The sequence below is a fragment of the Babylonia areolata genome, chromosome 20 (genome assembly GCF_041734735.1).
Source record: "Babylonia areolata isolate BAREFJ2019XMU chromosome 20, ASM4173473v1, whole genome shotgun sequence".
Classification (NCBI taxonomy): Eukaryota; Metazoa; Mollusca; class Gastropoda; order Neogastropoda; family Buccinidae; genus Babylonia; species Babylonia areolata.
In genome coordinates this window covers 14320928-14338718 of record NC_134895.1, presented here as the reverse complement: position 1 = coordinate 14338718, position 17791 = coordinate 14320928, and the positions used below count along the sequence as shown (strand labels likewise).

General features: G+C 43.9%; 1 protein-coding gene across 1 annotated transcript in view; it reads left to right on the top strand.

Annotated features, from left to right (window-relative positions):
* The window catches only part of LOC143295161 (uncharacterized), a 121240-nt gene that overhangs the window by 8066 nt on the left and 95383 nt on the right, over positions 1-17791 (top strand). The window contains exons 5-15 of the mRNA XM_076606735.1: positions 76-205; positions 2049-2147; positions 2718-2816; positions 4718-4823; positions 6158-6275; positions 6855-7030; positions 9182-9269; positions 11342-11494; positions 12729-12854; positions 14706-14786; positions 17432-17595. Of these exons, the coding sequence (XP_076462850.1) occupies positions 76-205; positions 2049-2147; positions 2718-2816; positions 4718-4823; positions 6158-6275; positions 6855-7030; positions 9182-9269; positions 11342-11494; positions 12729-12854; positions 14706-14786; positions 17432-17595 (1340 nt within the window). The remainder of the gene's footprint in view (positions 1-75; positions 206-2048; positions 2148-2717; positions 2817-4717; positions 4824-6157; positions 6276-6854; positions 7031-9181; positions 9270-11341; positions 11495-12728; positions 12855-14705; positions 14787-17431; positions 17596-17791) is intronic.

Sequence of the window (17791 nt, the reverse complement as noted above, 5' to 3'; positions counted from 1 at the left end):
TGCTGTAAGGTTAACGACATGTTTGTCAGTGTGCCTGCTGGTCTGTTGTCAGTGTGCCTGCTTGTCTGTTGTCAGGTTGCGGTTGACAGGCGAGGGGTGTCCTACTGGCTGAAGGAAGAAGACAAGGAGGAAACGGAGCGGCTGATGCAAGTGGCTCAGGATGTGGAGTCTGGCAAAATGGACAAGGGAGACATCGGGGATGATGGTGAATACCCGGAATTTCTTTCCTCTTGTTGTTGTTGTTGTTGACATAGGGGATGACAGGGGATACTGTGAATTTCCTGTTGTTGACATAGGGGATGAGAGGGATACTGTGAATTTCCTGTTGTTGTTGTTGACATAAGGGATGACAGTGAATACTGTGAATTTCCTGTTTTTGTTGTTGACACAAGGGATGACAGTGAAGACTGTGAATTTCCTGTTGTTGTTGTTCACAACTGAAGAAACTGAAGACAAGGAAGAGGTAGGGGAGGGAGGCTATCTTGTGAAGAGGTGGGTTTTAAGGTCAGACTTGAAAGAACTGAGTGCGGAGACCTGACGAAGCAAAAGAGGAAGTTAATTCCAAATACAAGGTCCAGAGACAGAGAAAGAATGGCGTCCAACAGTGGAGTGTTTGAATCTGGGTATGCTTAAACAGAGTGGATCCGAAGCCGATCATAGAGAGCAAGATGGAGTGTCGAGGTGAAGGCAGCCACAACGATAGGAAGGGGCAGATTTGTGAATACATATATAACATAGAGTGCTGATCTTATACTTTATTTGGTGTGAGACAGGGAGCCAATGGAGATGTTGCAAAATAGGAGTGATTTACTCAGATCTTTTCTTTCTGAGTACGAGTCGGGCAGCAGAATTTTATATGTGCTGAAGGGACTGAATGGACGAAGCAGGCAAACCAGACAATTGAGAGTTACAGTAGTCAAGGCGAAAGAGAAATAGAGAAACAACAAGTCTAGATGTTGCGTCGATGGACAGATATTTCCGAACGGAACTGATGCGTCGCAGTTGACAGTAGTAGGATTGACATGTGTGACTGATAAATTTTTGCATGGACAGTGTGTTGTCAAGAACAACGCTGAGGTTCCTGACTGAGCTGGAAAGAAAGATGGATGTCCTGCCAAGTTCGATTTTGTCAGCTGTGATGGAAGAGAGTTTTATGAATTTCCTGTTGCTGTTGTTGTTGACAGAGGGGGTGACAGTGAATACTATGAATTTCCTGTTGTTCAAACTTCACCTACTCATCTGATCTTTGCCTCTCGCAAACAAACGTGTGCTCCACTGGTGTATAAGTGACACTTGCTTCCAGTATCTTAGAGAATAAAGTTCAAAATAGCATGTATATATTTCAGTTCATTGAATGGTTTCTGCATCATTGTACCTCTTTGACTTAAGTAAAGATTTCCAGTCCAACCCCTCCCTGACTTGCGTTGTTTGACACACGCACACATTTGAAATCCAGTGTTAAGATGCAAGTCCCATGGTTTGTGTACATATGCACACTTTGGCCATCAGTTTTGGAAATCTCCACCACAAAATACCAGGCACTGCTCCACTATTTTAAATCTTTCAGATCTGATCGTCAGTGTGTGTGTGTTTGGAGGGGTGAGGGTGTGAGGTGGGAGAGATATCTGAGTTGTGAGTGATTTTACACTGTTCTTTAAGTGGTATTTTTAGCGAATTTGTGTTGCAAGAGATGTATTTTTAAATGTTCTTGAAATAGTATTTTTAGTGAGTTTGTGTCACAAGAGATGTATTATTGATTGTTCTTGAAACGATATTTTTAGTAAGTCTGTGTCACAAGAGCTGTATCATTAAATACACTTACAGCTGCAGGGAAAGGGCTATCTGTATAAATGCACGTTATAATCATTAGTTGTATTATTTTTGTAGCTACTTTCGTTTTCTCCGCATAGGCGGATAGTAGTTTGCACAGGACAGGAATCTGACTCCCTGCCAGAGTCTGCACTAGTGGGTCATGGTAAGTATGTTTGGTAAACATAATTTTAGGAAAAAAATTTCCTATATAATCATTAGTTGTATTTTTTGTGCAGTGGACGAAGCAGTCCAGATTGACTATGAGCCTCCGGTCAAGCGACGCAAGCTGCAGGCAGGTGCATCGGCCGGGTCAAAGGCCAAAGGTGCCACAAAAGGTGCGCTGTGTATTTTATGAGCCCTCCCCCTTCTCATTATTGCTGTTTCTTTCATTGCTGCATGTTGGCTGTGTGGTTGTTTGCTGTGCATTGCAAGGGATTCTGCTGGATAGTTTTTGCCCAGTTTTGCTGTGGTTTTTATCTGGTCATGTTGTTGGCAGTTTGTGTGTGTGTGTGTGTGTGTGTGTGTGTGTGTGTGTGTGTGTGTGTGTGTGTGTGTGTGTGTCACGTGGGTAAAACGATTGAATATATGTTCATGAAGAAATGAAATTTTATTGTTTTGTTGTGATATTGTAACTTTGTTGTGCCATGCGGAAATTTTAGGCCATGTCTACATTTCAAATATATACAGACACAGAAACGTGGAAACATCACACACTCTAACATCACACACACACACACACACACACGCACACACACACAGTGTTCTGAAGAACTGGTAAACAGAAACGGATCCGAATTGTTGGTCCGTTTCTAACCACACATTGTTACTACATAATGTACCCACATGTGTGTGGCCATAATACCTCATTTTACCTGTAAAATGTGTGTGTGGCCATTTTGTTGCAGAGAAGAAGCCACGGCTGAAAAAGACAGCTTCACAGAAAGAGAGAGAGAAAACCAAGAAGGCTCAAGAGAGGGAGGAGAAGAAAGAGAAGAAGAAAAAAGGTTTGTCACGGGTACACACTGTAGTGATGATAATGGTAACCTTGTGCATGTATATGTGTGTGTGAGTGTGTGTGTGCATGTGGATGGTAATGTCTGTATCTGGGTGTTATGTGTGTCTGTTTTTTTTTATGTCTTTTAATAATACTGCTTAAAAAGACCAAAAAAAAAAAAAAAAAAAGAAAGAAAGAAAAATAATAAGAACAACAACATTCTCTTCTGTTGTGCACATCATGTCAGAATATTTTCTGTCAGCATATGGTGAGCTAAGTGGAGAATATTCTATTGTTTGACTTTTTACCACCACAACAGTTTTCTCTGTGTGAAACTCTCCCCATGGAGAGCAGTGCAGCATCACCCAGTCTTTTTTTCTTTTTTTCTGTCTGCAAATATACCGTCAAAGAGCAGAGATGCCAACTGTTACGATTTTGCTGCATTTTGTTACCCTGGAATGCAGTTTGTTCCGACATTACGCCAACGTCAAAATTGTTCCGACGAGTTCATTTTTTACTACATTGTCACGTGCTTTCCTGTTGTAACATTACCCAGACGGTCTAGACCTGTCGATCATGAGGCCAGGGCAGTCACTACTAACCTTGGTCTCATGTTATGATGCTCAGCGTGTGTGTTTAAATTGAAACAACATTGAGTGGACCAATCAGCTTAATCGTTTGCCTGAACAAGAGAGAACGTGGCTACAAGATGTGTCTCGGTCAAACAGCCTCTGTGCCCGGTGGATTAAGTTATGGAGTGCACGGAAGGAACAAGCGGCTCGAAACAGAGATGTCAGCTGTGGATTCCAGTTGTGAGAAACAAGACGAACAAAGACCAGGGAAGCGATACAGTGCCACAGATGTGTCAGCTGTAAAGAAGCAGCGGCTGGAACAGAAGTTTCGCCAAACGTACACTGAAAAATATCTGTGCATTTTGGCTGATGTGGCTCAGAGTCGGAGCATTCCTTCCAGATTCAAAGTTCCTACCAAATTTCCTGATTGTTCTTACAAACACTTGACAGGGGTTGGCATCTCTGAAAGAGGATTTTCCTACAGAATATTTCCAGGGACAACTCTTTTGTTTCTGTTGGTTTCTTTAACATGTGCTAAGTTGGCATGTTGCACATGGGACCTCGGTTTATTGTCTCATCCAAAAGATGTGAATTTCAGTCAGTGGCAGTGTGATGTTGCAGCTGAAGAAGATTTATTCAGTATAATGCCATTACAGTGTTTGAAGGGGTTAAACAAAAGTAAACAAGATATTATACCTTAGTGTTATACATACTGTTAATATACAAACAATACACAAGACACAGTATTGTGAGAGCATGTAAATGTGGGGAATCCAAGAGAAGAGAAAAAGAATAAAAAAAACCCAGTCATTGTCTTAGTCTCTGACATTGTACGTTGGAGTTTTGATTCCAAAACTTTGTAGATTTTGCCTAAATAGTGGGGTGAATAAACAAAACTGTCTTACATATAACATGTTACATGTCTGTGCGAGTGTGTGTGCATGTGTGCGTGTGTGTGTGTGTGTGTGTGCGCGTGCGCGTGCGCGTGACTGAAACCTGATTGAATGAATGACACAGGAAACGAATGATGTGTGTGTGTGTGTGTGTGTGTGTGTGCGCACACTTGACTGAAACCTGACTGAATGAATGACATAGGAAACGAATGATGAGCGCCCACTGGCGGCTCTCTGTCAGCTCTACCCAGACAGGCAGCCAGCTGTGCAAATGACTCGGTAAAGTGCTTAGGACTTGGATCTCTGACCGAGGATAGGTGCTATATAAGGATCTCTATCATCATCCTCACCATTATCCTTATCATCCAAGATATAAAGAGCGAGTTTAGTTGTTTAGATATTTTCATTTTTTTTTAATGACAACAATGATGATAATGGTAATGTAGATGCAGAGGAGCGGAAGAGAAAGAAGGCGGTGAAGGACGATGATACGACTCTGAAGCCCAACCCCTCCGTGAAAATCCTGGACAAAGATCCTCTGTGGGACACCACGTAAGTACTCTTCACTACTTGTGCTGCTTCAGGACTGATGATAATAATAATGATAATGATAATGATAATCATCATAATAAAGTGCTCTTCTCTATTGCTGTTCCCTCATGGATAGAGGCTCATGGCACTTCACAAATTACATTTAACGAGAAAGAAACAACAATAATCAAGAAAATTCAAGAAAATTCCACAAATGACTTATTACAGAAGAGAAGCAACAGAAACAATCACCACCCTCACATCATGAACAGAATGCACACATACACGCATGCGCACGTGCGCGCACGCGTGCACACACACACACACACACACACATACAAAGCACACAACATACAATCACACACACACACACACACACACACACACACCACACACAAACACACACACATCCACACACACACACACACAGAGCACCCCCCACCCCATGCACTCCTCTCTCCACTGAGTAATGAATACATGTATCATTTTCAAATGTATAAATACATACATGTATACATATACACACATGGAAGTTATTTGGCTGGAATCTTTTTCTGTTGCTCTTTGTTTTTCTTTCTTCCCCCCCCCCCCCTTTTTTTCTTTGCTGCACCTTGTTTTTTCTTCTTCTCTTTTTATGAATTACTTTTTGCTTTATAGGTCCAGTCATGTATGTGCTGTTGTTTTTCTGTAAGGTCTTGAATATTTTGGGTCTTTTTCTTGGTATGGCAATTTGGTGTTCTTACTGATTGGTGTTAAAAATGAACATTGTTGTTTGTGACATTATACCCCCCCCCCCCCCCAACCCCCCCCTCCCCAAAATTGTCCTTTTGTGGTCGGCTGGGCTATATCACAATATGCAACAAGTTTTGATTGAAGTGGGGTTACATTTTCAATTCAATTCTCCTGACTGATCGGTGTTGATGATCTTTTTCTCCTTTGTTCGTGGGCTGCGACTCCCCAAGTTCACTCGTATGCACGAGTGGGTTTTTACGGTTATAACGTTCTTACCCCTGCCATGTGGGCAGTAATACTCGATTTTTGGGAAGGGAGGGTGGGTGCATGCTGGGTATGTTCTTGTTTCCATAACCTGCCGAACGCTGATATGGATTATTGGATGTGTGATGTGCATATTTGTTATTCTGCGTGCATATACGCACGAAGGGGTGTTCAGGTACAAGCAGATCTGCACGTCTGTTGACCTGAGAGATTTGAAAAATCTACACCCCTTGTATCCCTACCAGACGCCATGACTGGAATTCGAACCCGAGACCCTCAGATTGAAAGTCCAACGCTTTAACCACTAGGCTGTTCCGCCCCGTCATGTTGATGATGATGCTGTGATTGGCTCTGTGCAGTACATACATGCCTTACGTCTCCAAATACTCCAACGCTAAGCTGGCTTTCCGTGCGGTGAAGCTCAAGGACAGCAAGATGCTGAAGAAACTGCTGAAGGATGCAGACAAAATCGACAGCGTGAGTGTCAAGCATCATTGATTGTGTGCTGTACAAAGACCAGAGTAACTTTTGTTTTGTAGAGATAGAGACTGAAGTAATGTTTTTCGAGACAGAGACCGGGATAATTTTTGTACTGACAAAGACCAGAGTAACTTTGTATGAGTAATTTTATACTGACAGAGGCCAGGGTGATTTTTGTACTGAATGACCAGAGTAACTGTTGTGCTGAGGCCAGAGTAACCTTCATGGTAATGGAGACCAGAGTAATGTTTGTATTGGCAGAAACCAGAGTAACATTTGTACTGACAGAGACCAGAGTAGTTTTGTACTAATAGAGACTAGAGCACCAACTGGACTGGAATGGCCAGAACAGCCCAGATCACAGTGCGATGGCGAGGGGTCATCGATGGCCTATGCTCCACCAGGAGCGATGGGCATAATGAATGAATGAGAGACTAGAGCAACTTTTTTACCAGTAGAGACCAGAGTAACATTAGTACAGACCAGAGTAACACTATATATCTATCTGTCTATCCATCCATCAATCCATCTATCTGTCTATCTATCTACATTTATTGTGTCTGATATGTCTTACAGCTGGATCACTATCGCAGTGAGATGGTGAAGAAGACACCACTGGATTACGCCTTGGAGCTGGGCAACAAAGAGGCCATGGAGCTGCTGATGGAGGACTATTTTGGTCAGAAGTTTGACGAGAGAAAGCGAGACAGTCACCCTGACAGGATGCTGCTCTCCAGGCTGGGGACTGGCACGTAAGTTGTCGTCCGTCTGGTCAGGCATCTGCCTAGCAGATGTAGTGTATCACATATATATGTGGATTTGTCCGAATGCAGTGACGCCTCCTTGAAAAATTGAAACTGAAATTTGTCATGAACAGTTACATTCTTCCCTCAGTATGCTTGTTTGTTGGGCTTGTGTTTCCACATATAGATTCCTTGAAGCATTCATTAATTGATGATGATCTCGTATGTGTAATTAATAGGACTCCCCCCCCCCCCCCCCCCCCCCTTGAAACCCCCCCTCCCCTCCCTCCCAACCCAAATTATGTTTAATCCAACGAACTTATCACCAGACCCACAGTAAATACCATCCGATTTTCCCTGCTTCCTCTGTTTTCTCTATGCCTCACTGGCTAGGTTTCGGTTGCTGTCAAAGAGGGCGCTGCATTGGCTCAAAGAAGGGAGGTAAATCACAAATGGAGTTCACTTGCCACAGCCTCTTATGATTTCTCGACCTGAGTGTAGAAGCGTTTTGCTCAGGACAGGGATGAGACCCTTGCCACAGCAGTGGGGTTAGACTAGACATCATTTTAGGAAAAAAAACCCATTTCCCTTATTGATGCATCAATTCTTGCAGGCAGAATGAAGAGGTTGGTGCTGCTCTGTGGTGTCACGCTCTCCCTGGGGACAGCAGCCTGAATTTCGTGCAGAGGGATCTGTTGTGAGAAAAAGAGCACATCAATACAATAATAGGGGATATCAGTCTGTATATGTTAGTGAGAATTTAGACTTCAGTTTCAGTTTCTGTTTCTCGAGAAGCGTCACTGCGTTCAGACAAATGCATGTACGTCAAACTGCATCTGCTCGACAGATACCCGACAGCAGCATAACCCAGGGCTGTGTCAGGCCTTGAGTGCAGGCTCTACATATTTGTGTGCCTGTCAGAGTGGATTTTTTAAAACAGAGTTTAATTACACATACTTAACCGTGACCCAACTAGTGCAGACTCCGGCAGGGGTCTGACATTCCTGTCCTGTGCAAACTACTATCCGCCTATGCGGAGAAAACGAAACTACGGCCGATAACCTCCTGGAAGTAGGTAACCTCCCCTTTGTCCCGCTGGCTAGCACCCTCTTTTTCCGGCAGCCATCATGACTCCTGTTCCTGTGCTCTTCATACGGTTAAGTTTTTTTCATATTTTCTGCCTGTCTGTCGATTCTCTGGCGTTCTTGTTTGTTGTCAAATTATGTTTCCAACCAGGTCACATAATTATGTAGCTCGATTGGGGAATCATGCTAAAAACAGAGTTTTGCCAGAGGACAACACTCGTTTTGCCAAGGATTCTTTTTTAGTGTGCCAAGTGCGTACTGCACACGAGACCCTGGTTTATTGACTCATTCGAATAAACAGATGCTCAGTTTGATTTTTTAATCAAACTTGGGATAAAGGTCAAGACCGGGAATTGAACCAACACCCTCATTGACACCTGTATTGGCAGATAAGCATCTTAACCGTTCGGCCACCAGAAGAAATCCACTTTGATGAATACACAAATATATTTTTGCATGCACTCAAGGCCTGACTAAGCTCGTTGAGGGTTATGCTGCTGGTCAGGCATCTGACTTGCAGATGCGGTGTAGCATATAATCATTTGCCCGAATGCATATCACCTATCCTCGGTTGGAGACCAAGTTCTAAGTGCTTTACAAACTGGGAGCCACTTGCACAACAGGCTGCCTACCTAGGTAGAGCCAACTGACAGCTGCCATTGGGCGATCATCATTCGTTTCCAGTGTCATTCAATCAGATTTCAGGCACACACACATACACACTCAGACAGACATGTAACATTTTACGTGCATGACCGTTTTGCTTATTTACCGCCTTGTAGGCAGCCATACTTGGTTTTCAGGGGGGTGCATGCTGTGTATGTTTTTGTTTCCATAACCCACCGAATGCAGACATGGATTATAGCATACTTTTAACATGCATATTTGATCTTCTGCGTGTGTATACAGGCACTAGCAGGTCTGCACATATGCTGATTCAGAAAAATCTCCACCCTTTACCCACCAGGCGCTGTTACTGAGATTCGAACCCGGGAACCTCAGATTGAAAGTCCAATGCTTTAATAACTCGGCTGTTGCGCCCGTTTGGGTCACTTTTCACGTTTTCTGTGGGCAGGTACAACTATCGTTCCCTGGGAGTTGGTCGAATCCGTCCCCTGATGGCCAGCAGAGGGGCCCGCGAGGGCAACAACGCCCTGATCAAGGTACACCCTCCCTGTGTGGCTGCCCGCCCACTGGGCTTCATTATTCCTTCTTCTTTTTTTTTTCCCCCGTCATCAGCCCCATTTCAGTGGCATTACTCCCACGCCGCTCATTTAGATTCCTCCATACACGGCCACACCTGGGTTTGTCCGGCACAGTTCCAGCGTTGGCAGTTCGCAAGGAACCATCGATGTTAGGTCGTAAGGAGGCCACACACCACAGGAGACCCTGCACTGCTGCTGAGTCACTGGTGGTGTTCAGTGGTTCCTGTTCTGATTTAATGTACTTAGGACACCACCTACTAAGCCCCATACTGACAACAGTAATGGCTTAGTCGTGGAGCCAGACTGAGTGAGCGTCCCTATCAACGTGGAGACCGCCACCACGTTTATTCCTCCTTCTTCTTTCACACGTCAGTGACGAGACAGTTTTAGATTCTGCCCACTGGGCTTGATTATTCCTTCTTCTTCATTCCCATGTCAGTGATGAGACAGTTTGAGATTCGGGGAATGGGGAAATGTCCCCTAAAAATCTGTATGAGATGCATGTGGTACAAAGAGAAACAGTTTTGGAGTGTTGCACACACACAAATCTAAAGCAGAGATTGTAGTGAAATGAAGATACAAAGTTACCTAAATCTAAAGATTGTCAAGAAAATGAAGATATAAAGCTATCTAAACCCAAAGATTCTTGAGAAAATGAAGATATAAAGCTATCTAAACCCAAAGATTGTTGAGAAAATGAAGATATAAAGCTATCTAAATCCAAAGATTGTAGTGAAGTGAAGATATAAAGCTACGTAAATACAAAGATTGTAGAGAAATGAAGATACAATGCTGTCTAAAGCCAGCAATAGTTGAGAAATGAAGATAGAAAGCTACCCAAAGCCACAGACTGTTATCGTGAATGTTGCTAGTAGTGAAACAAGGTCAAGGTAATAACCAGTCCAAATCCAAGACATGGGGAAGGTGGCAAAGTGGTTAGTAACGTTGGCCTAACATGCGGAAGGTCCTGGGTTCGAGCCCCAGCAGAAACATTTTGGAGGAGGAAGGTAGCAGAATGATGGGAACGTTTATCTGCCAATACAGTATCCATGAGGGTCCTGGTTCATATTTCGGTCTCACCCTTTCTCCAAAGTTTGACAGGAAAATCAAATTGAGCATCTAATCATTTCGATGAGACAGCAAACCAAAGTCACATGTGCAGCATGCACTTGCACTCTGGAAAAGAACCCATGGCACCATAAGTTTTGTCCTGTGGCAACATCCTGTAGAAGGAGCACACTCTGATAGGTACACAAATAAACAGTCCTTGCAATTCAGGCCCAAGTAGCGTGTAGGGTTATGCTGCTGGTCAGGTATCTGCCTAGCAGATGTGGTGTGGTGTAGTGAATATATATGTGGAGTTGTCTGAATGCAGTGACGTCTCTTTTGAGAGAAACTTAAACTGGGCTGTAATGTTGACAGGACGAGGACAACAAGAGGAACTCATGCAGTATGTCCGGGAGGGATTTCCTGGAGACAGCGTGGTGTGGTGTAGTGTATATATGGAGTTGTCCGAAGGCAGTGACATCTACTTTAAGAGAAACTAAAGCTGGGGCTGTATCAGTATTAGTATCAGTAGCTCAAGGAGGCGTCACTGCGTTCAGTCAGATCCATATATAGCTACTCCACATCTGCCAAGCAGATGCCTGACCAGCAGCGTAACCCAACGCATTTAGTCAGGCCTTGAGAAAAAAAAAAAAACCAAAAAACAAAACCAAAAAAAACAAAAACAAAAACAAACAAACAAACAAAAAAAAACAACCCAAAAAGCACAATGTGTTTATTTTAATTATTTCTTTTTTACAGTTATAAAAGTATTAATGTTTTCTGGAAATGATGTGTTATTAGTTTTCTTCTTCACCATTATTTGCTTTTTTTTTATGAGTGTGTGTGGGTGTGTGTGTCTGTGTATGTGTGTGTGTGTGTGTGTGTGTGTATATGTGTGTGTGTGTGTGTGTCTGTGTATGTGTGTGTGTGTGTGTGTGCGTGTGTGTGTGCGCGCGCGCATGCTTGTCCTGTAATGTCGACAGGACGGGGATGACCAGAGGAACTCATGCAATACGTCCGAGAGGGACTTCCTGGAGACAGTTCTGCTGAAGGGGGCCCCTGTGGACCTGGTGATGAAGGCCATGAACAACATGCAGGACCCCAAGGGGGACATCACCTGTTTTGCATACGGCAGCGTCAGTGTGGCTTCGGAAATCTGCAACTCTCTTCCTCTCTCTCTGCCTGCCTGTCATTCGCCTATACTCTGTTGTCTTTTGAAAACCTTCCGGTTCAATGTTGTGAATGGGATGTGACGAAGTTTGGTCATCTGTTTATTTCTCTCCTTCACCCCCTTACTCCCCCTTACCCCACTTCTCTCTCTCTCTCTCTCTCTCTCTCTCTCTCTCTGTGCTGAATACTCCATAAGTGTGTGCGTTTGTGAGTGAGTACTGTATGTGTTTGTGTGGGTGCTCATGTGTGTACATTGTGTTTGTGTGTGTGTGTGTGTGTGTGCGGGTGTGTGTGTGCTTTGATTGCATGTGCATGTGTGTGTGTGTGCATGTATGACATATTTTGTGCTGCCTGGTGTTCTGGTTCATATTGGCAATCTGTAGAACTGTCTTGGTTTCTCTCTCTCTCTCTTTGAATGTGTGTGTGTGTGTGTGTGTGTGTGTGTGTGTGTGTGTGTGTGTGTTGTATGCCATTATGCACTATTGTGTGTGTATTCTTCCATGTGAAGTGCTTAGAGTCCATTGTATGGGGAGTTTGCACTGCAGGTCTATATTATTATCACTATCATTGTTATTATTATAATTGTTGTTATTATCGTCATGATTATTATTATTATTATTATCATTATTATTGATTAAATCTCCCTGGGATGCTAAGTGGTGGTGTTCATTAATTTTTCAGTGATTTGATTTGTTGCGTTATATGTATATGTTTGTTTTAATTATTTCTTTTTTACAGTTATAAAACTATTCATGTTTTCTGGAAATAATGTGTCAGTAGTTTTCTTCTTCACCATTGTTTGCTTTTTTTTATGTGCGTGTGTGTGTGTGTGTGTGTGTGTGTGTGTGCGCGTGCGTGCCCTAGTAGTTATTGAATACAGGCATATCAGGGTGATCACTGGATTTGCTTTTTTTCTATCTCTCTGTCATCCTTCTGGTTGTAAATACCGCATTTCATTTCAGTGATCAAGCTCAAGTTTTTTTTGTTTGTTTGTATTTTTTTTGTTTTGTATCGCACACAGTTGATGTTATCCATGTTTTTTTGTGTGATCAACCACAAAATTTCTTGTGACCTCGGTACACTTGGTAATAAAGACATATTCTATTCTATTAAAAAAAATCAGGGAGAGAGAGATAGGTGGGTAGATAGATGGACAGACAGATAGATCTGTGAGAGACGGATGTCCTGACTTTTTGACAGATGCACGCATTCATCAACAACCTGCCTGAGATGCTGGCTAGGGGCCATAACGAGGCGGCGGGACAGGTGATGAAGATTGTGCAGAACCATCGGAGCTACTGCAAGGTGCCCAATCAGCTGTGGAAGGTGAGTCCCACTCATCCGGGGGGGTAGGGGTGGAGGGGGTGGGGGATGGGTTGGGGCAGTTTATATTGTATTATTGTATTGCTCTTGTTTTGTCACAACAGATTTCTCTGTGTGAAATTTGGGCTGCTGTCCCCAGGGGGAGCGTGTTGCTACGCTGAGAGCGCCACCCATTTTTTGGTATTTTTTGTCTTTTTCCTGCCTGTTTTCCTATCGAAGTGGATTTTTCTACAGAATTTTGCCAGGTACAACCCTTTTGTTACTGTGTGTTCTTTTACATGCGCTAAGTGCATGCTGCACACAGGACGTCGGTTTATCGTCTTGTCCAAATGACTAGTGTTCAGACCACCACTCAAGATCTAGTGGAGGGGGAGAAAATACCAGCGACCGTGCTGGGATTTGAACGTGTGCGCTCAGATTCTCTTGCTTCCTAGGTGGATGCGTTACCTCTAGGCCATCACTCCATATGCAGATGTCTGTTGGTGTATTTCACCAGTATGTGTGTGTGTGTGTGTGTGTGTGTGTGCATGTGTGTGTGTGTGTTGTATGTGCGTGTCTGTATGTTTATTTACAATTATTTGGTGATTTGTTTATTTACTTATCTATTGTCATTGTCTTTGAAAAAAAGGATATTTAATTTTATTTATTCATTTATTTGTTTGTTTATTTGTTGTTGTTTTTTTCCCTCATTTTATTTCATTATCTGTCTGCTTACTTTATTTTTTTGGTTGAATTATGTATTCATTGATTTTAAAATGTATCCGTTTATTTGTTTATGCTTTTTTTTTTCCTTCAAGGTCTGACTAAGCACGTTTGGTTATGCTACTGGTCAGACATCTGCTTAGCAGATGTGGTGTGGCATGTATGGATTTGTCTGAACGCAGTGACGCCTCCTAGAGTAACTGGACTGAACTGAACTGTCTGTGATGGGATGGTTTTGTAGGAGGAAGGTGGCAGAATGGTTAAAACGCTTTCAATTACACATACTTAACCGTGACCCAACTAGTGCAGACTCCGGCAGGGGTCTGACATTCCTGTCCTGTGCAAACTACTATCCGCCTATGTGGAGAAAACGAAAGTACTACGGCCGATAACCTCCCGGAAGTAGGTAACCTCCCCTTTGTCCCCCTGGCTAGTGCCCTCTTTTTCCGGCAGCCATCTCGACATCTGTTCCTGTGCACTTCATACGGCTAAGTTTTGTTTTCGCATTTTCAATCTGTCTATCCGTTCTTTGGCGTTTCTGTTTTGTGTCCAATTATGTCTTCAAACAGGTCGCAAAATTATGTGGCTCGATTGGGAGATCGGGCTAAAATTAAGGCTTTGCTTTTCTGTCAACGAAGCGTCTGTGAGGGTCTGGGTTGGAATCCTGCTCTCGCCTGTTCTCCAAAGTTTGACTGGAAAATCAGGCTGAGCATCATGTCATTCGGATGAGATAATAAACTGAGGTACTGTGTGCAGCACGCACTTGGCGCACTGAGAAAGAACCCATGGCAACGAGAGTGGTGTTGTCTGGCAAAGTTCTGCAGTAGAAATCCACTCTGATACATACACAAATATGTGTGCATGCACTCAGGGCCTGACTAAGTGCGTTGGGTTACGCTGCTGGTCAGGCATCTGCCTAGCAGATGTGGTGTAGCATGTATGGATTTGTCCGAATGCGGTGGCGCCTCCTTGAGAAAGTGAAAGTGAAACTGTCTCTGGTGGGATGGTTCTGTTGTTGTTGGTCTCGAGCAGGACAGTTTTGTTATTGTTTAGTGGGATACATGCACATGCCCATTACAGGGTCTTTTTTTGGATACATGCACTTGTCCATAACAGGGTCTTGTTTGGGACACATGCACTTGTCCATTACAGGTTCTTGTTGCCAAGGACGTCTCTGAGGTGCCCAGTGTTCCACCATCCAGTATGGATCTGCGCATAAGGAACCTCAAAGGAGTGAGTGACCCAGATTTCTTTCTTTTTTTTTTTTAATTTTATTTTTTTTAGAGATCAAACATTGTTGTAACCTTTGTTTTTGTCTGTAGCTATGGACAGCAATAATGTAGGCTTGTAGGAAGACAACAGTCAAGTTTGAATGCACATGGATATCAGGGAATGAAGAGAGCATCCTTTCTTGGCGTGTGTGTGTGCACATATATATGTACGTGCATGCACGCATGCATGCATGCATGTGTGAGTGTGTGTGTGTGTGTGTGTGTGTGTGTGTGTGTGTGTGTAGTTTCTCTTCCCTGGATAACAAAACATGAAAACTCACCCCAAGCAAATGGAGGTGTATCAAAACTGAGGTCACCATGAGAGCAGGGCATGAAAGGCCACAGACTTTGAGACTGTTTTGTTTATATTGATGATGATGAAGGAGGAGGAGGATAACGATGAGGATGATGATATTGCTATGGAGGTCCATTTTGGTTTGGGACTGCGTGACAAGGCTGTACTCTATGCTTCCTGTCATAATGATATTCCGGTGTTAACCAGGCCTGAGAGATACAGACACTTGCAGTTTTGGTCAGGTAATTAGAGCAATACACCCAAAGACGCATCCTTGAAGTGGATGACACTCGACTGTGTGGTCCCAGTCTCCCCATTTAAGCCCACAGCACACTCAACTCTTGGTAGGAGCTGGATACGGGCTGAAAAACTCACCTCCGCTGGGATTCGAACCCGCGTCCTCCCAGCTGTCAGTCAGCGATGCTAACCACTTCACCACGGCGGCTGGCATGAAAGGGGTATTTTGGTGTTTCTAATGTTGCTGCTTCTCTTTCCAAGGAGCGCTGGCAATGGTATCACCAGAAATGCCTTTGTGATCTTTGCCTTCCTCTGTCTTCTGAATTATCAGTTTTGTTTGTTTGGTTGGTTGGTTTTATACTCTTATGCATGAGCATGAAATTGTTGTCTTTTTCCTACTCAAGTTGGACCCTGTGAGTGATTGAGGTTTTGTTTCTTTCCTTTTAAAATTTTTTTTACAGACCTCTGCCTGAAGTGGACAGAATACCATGGGATTTTAACTCATTAAATCTCTCTACACCGTATGCAACTTTAGTCAACATTGAGGGGTCATGTTAAAAGGACTGTCAAACTGATGCAAACTAGGCCTATCAGTTTGCTCTGCTTGGCCAAATTTCGCGTGGCTAACAGTGAAAAGATGACCCATCTTGCCCGGTCCGCTCTTAGCCAATCAAATGCCTCTAAAAGCTATGAGCACTGAATCAATCCTTTGGCCAAGGCTCTGGACGCCATCTTGTCAGGTTTAAGCTCTGTCTCGTGTAACGGCTTTTTTTTTGGCTATTAAGTGTGTTTATTTGGCCTTATTTTGTTGCATGTGGCTTGATTTTATTGTATTTTACCTTTTGTGTACTCGATTCGACTCTGCCCCCTCGAATCATACTTTATTTTCTACCTCTCAGTTGATCTTGTCTTTCCTTTCGCTGTTAAGGATGGGATCTTTCGCTAGGTGCCTAAGTGCAGTTACCATGCCTTGTCCGTCATCCCATGACGGCAGAAACCATGATGCTGGGATTGAGACTCGGCAAGAGACTCTCCCAGGCTCGGAGCTCATGGTTTCCTCCGATAGGGACTGCCGTCATGCGTCTTTGGATGCTGATTGCGAAGGCGATGCTCATCCCATTAAAACTGTCATGAAGGGGACCAGGGGGAAAGGGGTACGAGTGTTGCCTCCCAAGGTGTCCCAGCGGGAGGCAGGAATAAGGGGGAGTGGCAAGTCCTCTCTTGGAGGTGGGGACTCGGGGCTAGGCATAAACTCTCCCCACAAACTCTCCGCCTCCCCCTGACCCCCACTAGAAAATGGAGTATGGCTACCTTCTGTAGGGGAAAAATGGTCATTCTTGTAAGCACCCATTTTTGTGGGTTATAGAAACAAGAACATACCCAGCATGCAACCTCCACCCGCTTCATCCTGTCCAGATACAGAGTATGACTGCCTACATTTTGGGGGTAAAAACGGTTATACATGCAAAAGCCCACTTGTGCACTGTACAAGTGAACATGGGAGTCGCAGCTCACGAACAAGAAGACGACATAGAAACTTGGCGGTGAAAGAGTTAAATCATGTTGATGATGATGATGATGATATGGATACATATATAGCTCCTATCCTCGATCAGAGACCAAGCTTTAAGCGCTTTACAAACACGGGGTCATTTGCACAACAGGCTGCCTACTTGGGTAGAGCCAACTGACAGCTGCCATTGGGCGCTTATCATTCATTTCCTGTGTTATTCAATCAGATTTCATGAACGCACACATACGCATAGACAGACAGACGTAACCTTTTACATGTATGACCGTTTCGTTATTTTACCCAGCATTGTAGGCAGCCATACTCCATTTTTTGGAGGTGTGCATGCTGGGTATGTTTTTGTTTCCATAACCCACCGAAGACAGACATGAACATTTTAGTTGTACAACTGTTTCGTTTATTTACCCTGCATTGTAGGCAGCCATACTCCATTTTGGTGGGGGGGGGGTGGTGTGCATGCTGGGTTTGTTCTTGTTTCCATAACCCACAGAATGCTGACATGAATTACAGGATCTTTAACGTGCTGTTGTCATGGTGCGGGCAGTTCACCATGATCCATGCGGCGGCCAGCAATCCCAATGCCGATGTCCTGCAGAAGGTGCTGACCTCTGACCCCAACTTCTTGATGAGCGACTTCAAGGGGAGGCGACCCATTCACATCGCAGCTGGGTGCTCCTCCCCTGCCCCACTGCAGTTGCTGTTGGACAGGTGAGTGTGTATTGTGTGTATTGGGTGGGTGTGTGTGTGTGGGATGTGTGTGTCTGTGAGGGGGCTGTCGCCCGCGGACGTAGTTTTGTTGTTCATCTGGTCTACTTTCAGTTTTGGTTGCGATTAAAGGGAAGAAACTCTTCTGCTCTCATGGTGACCTGTTTCGATACCCCTCCACTTCTGTGCTTGGGGTGAG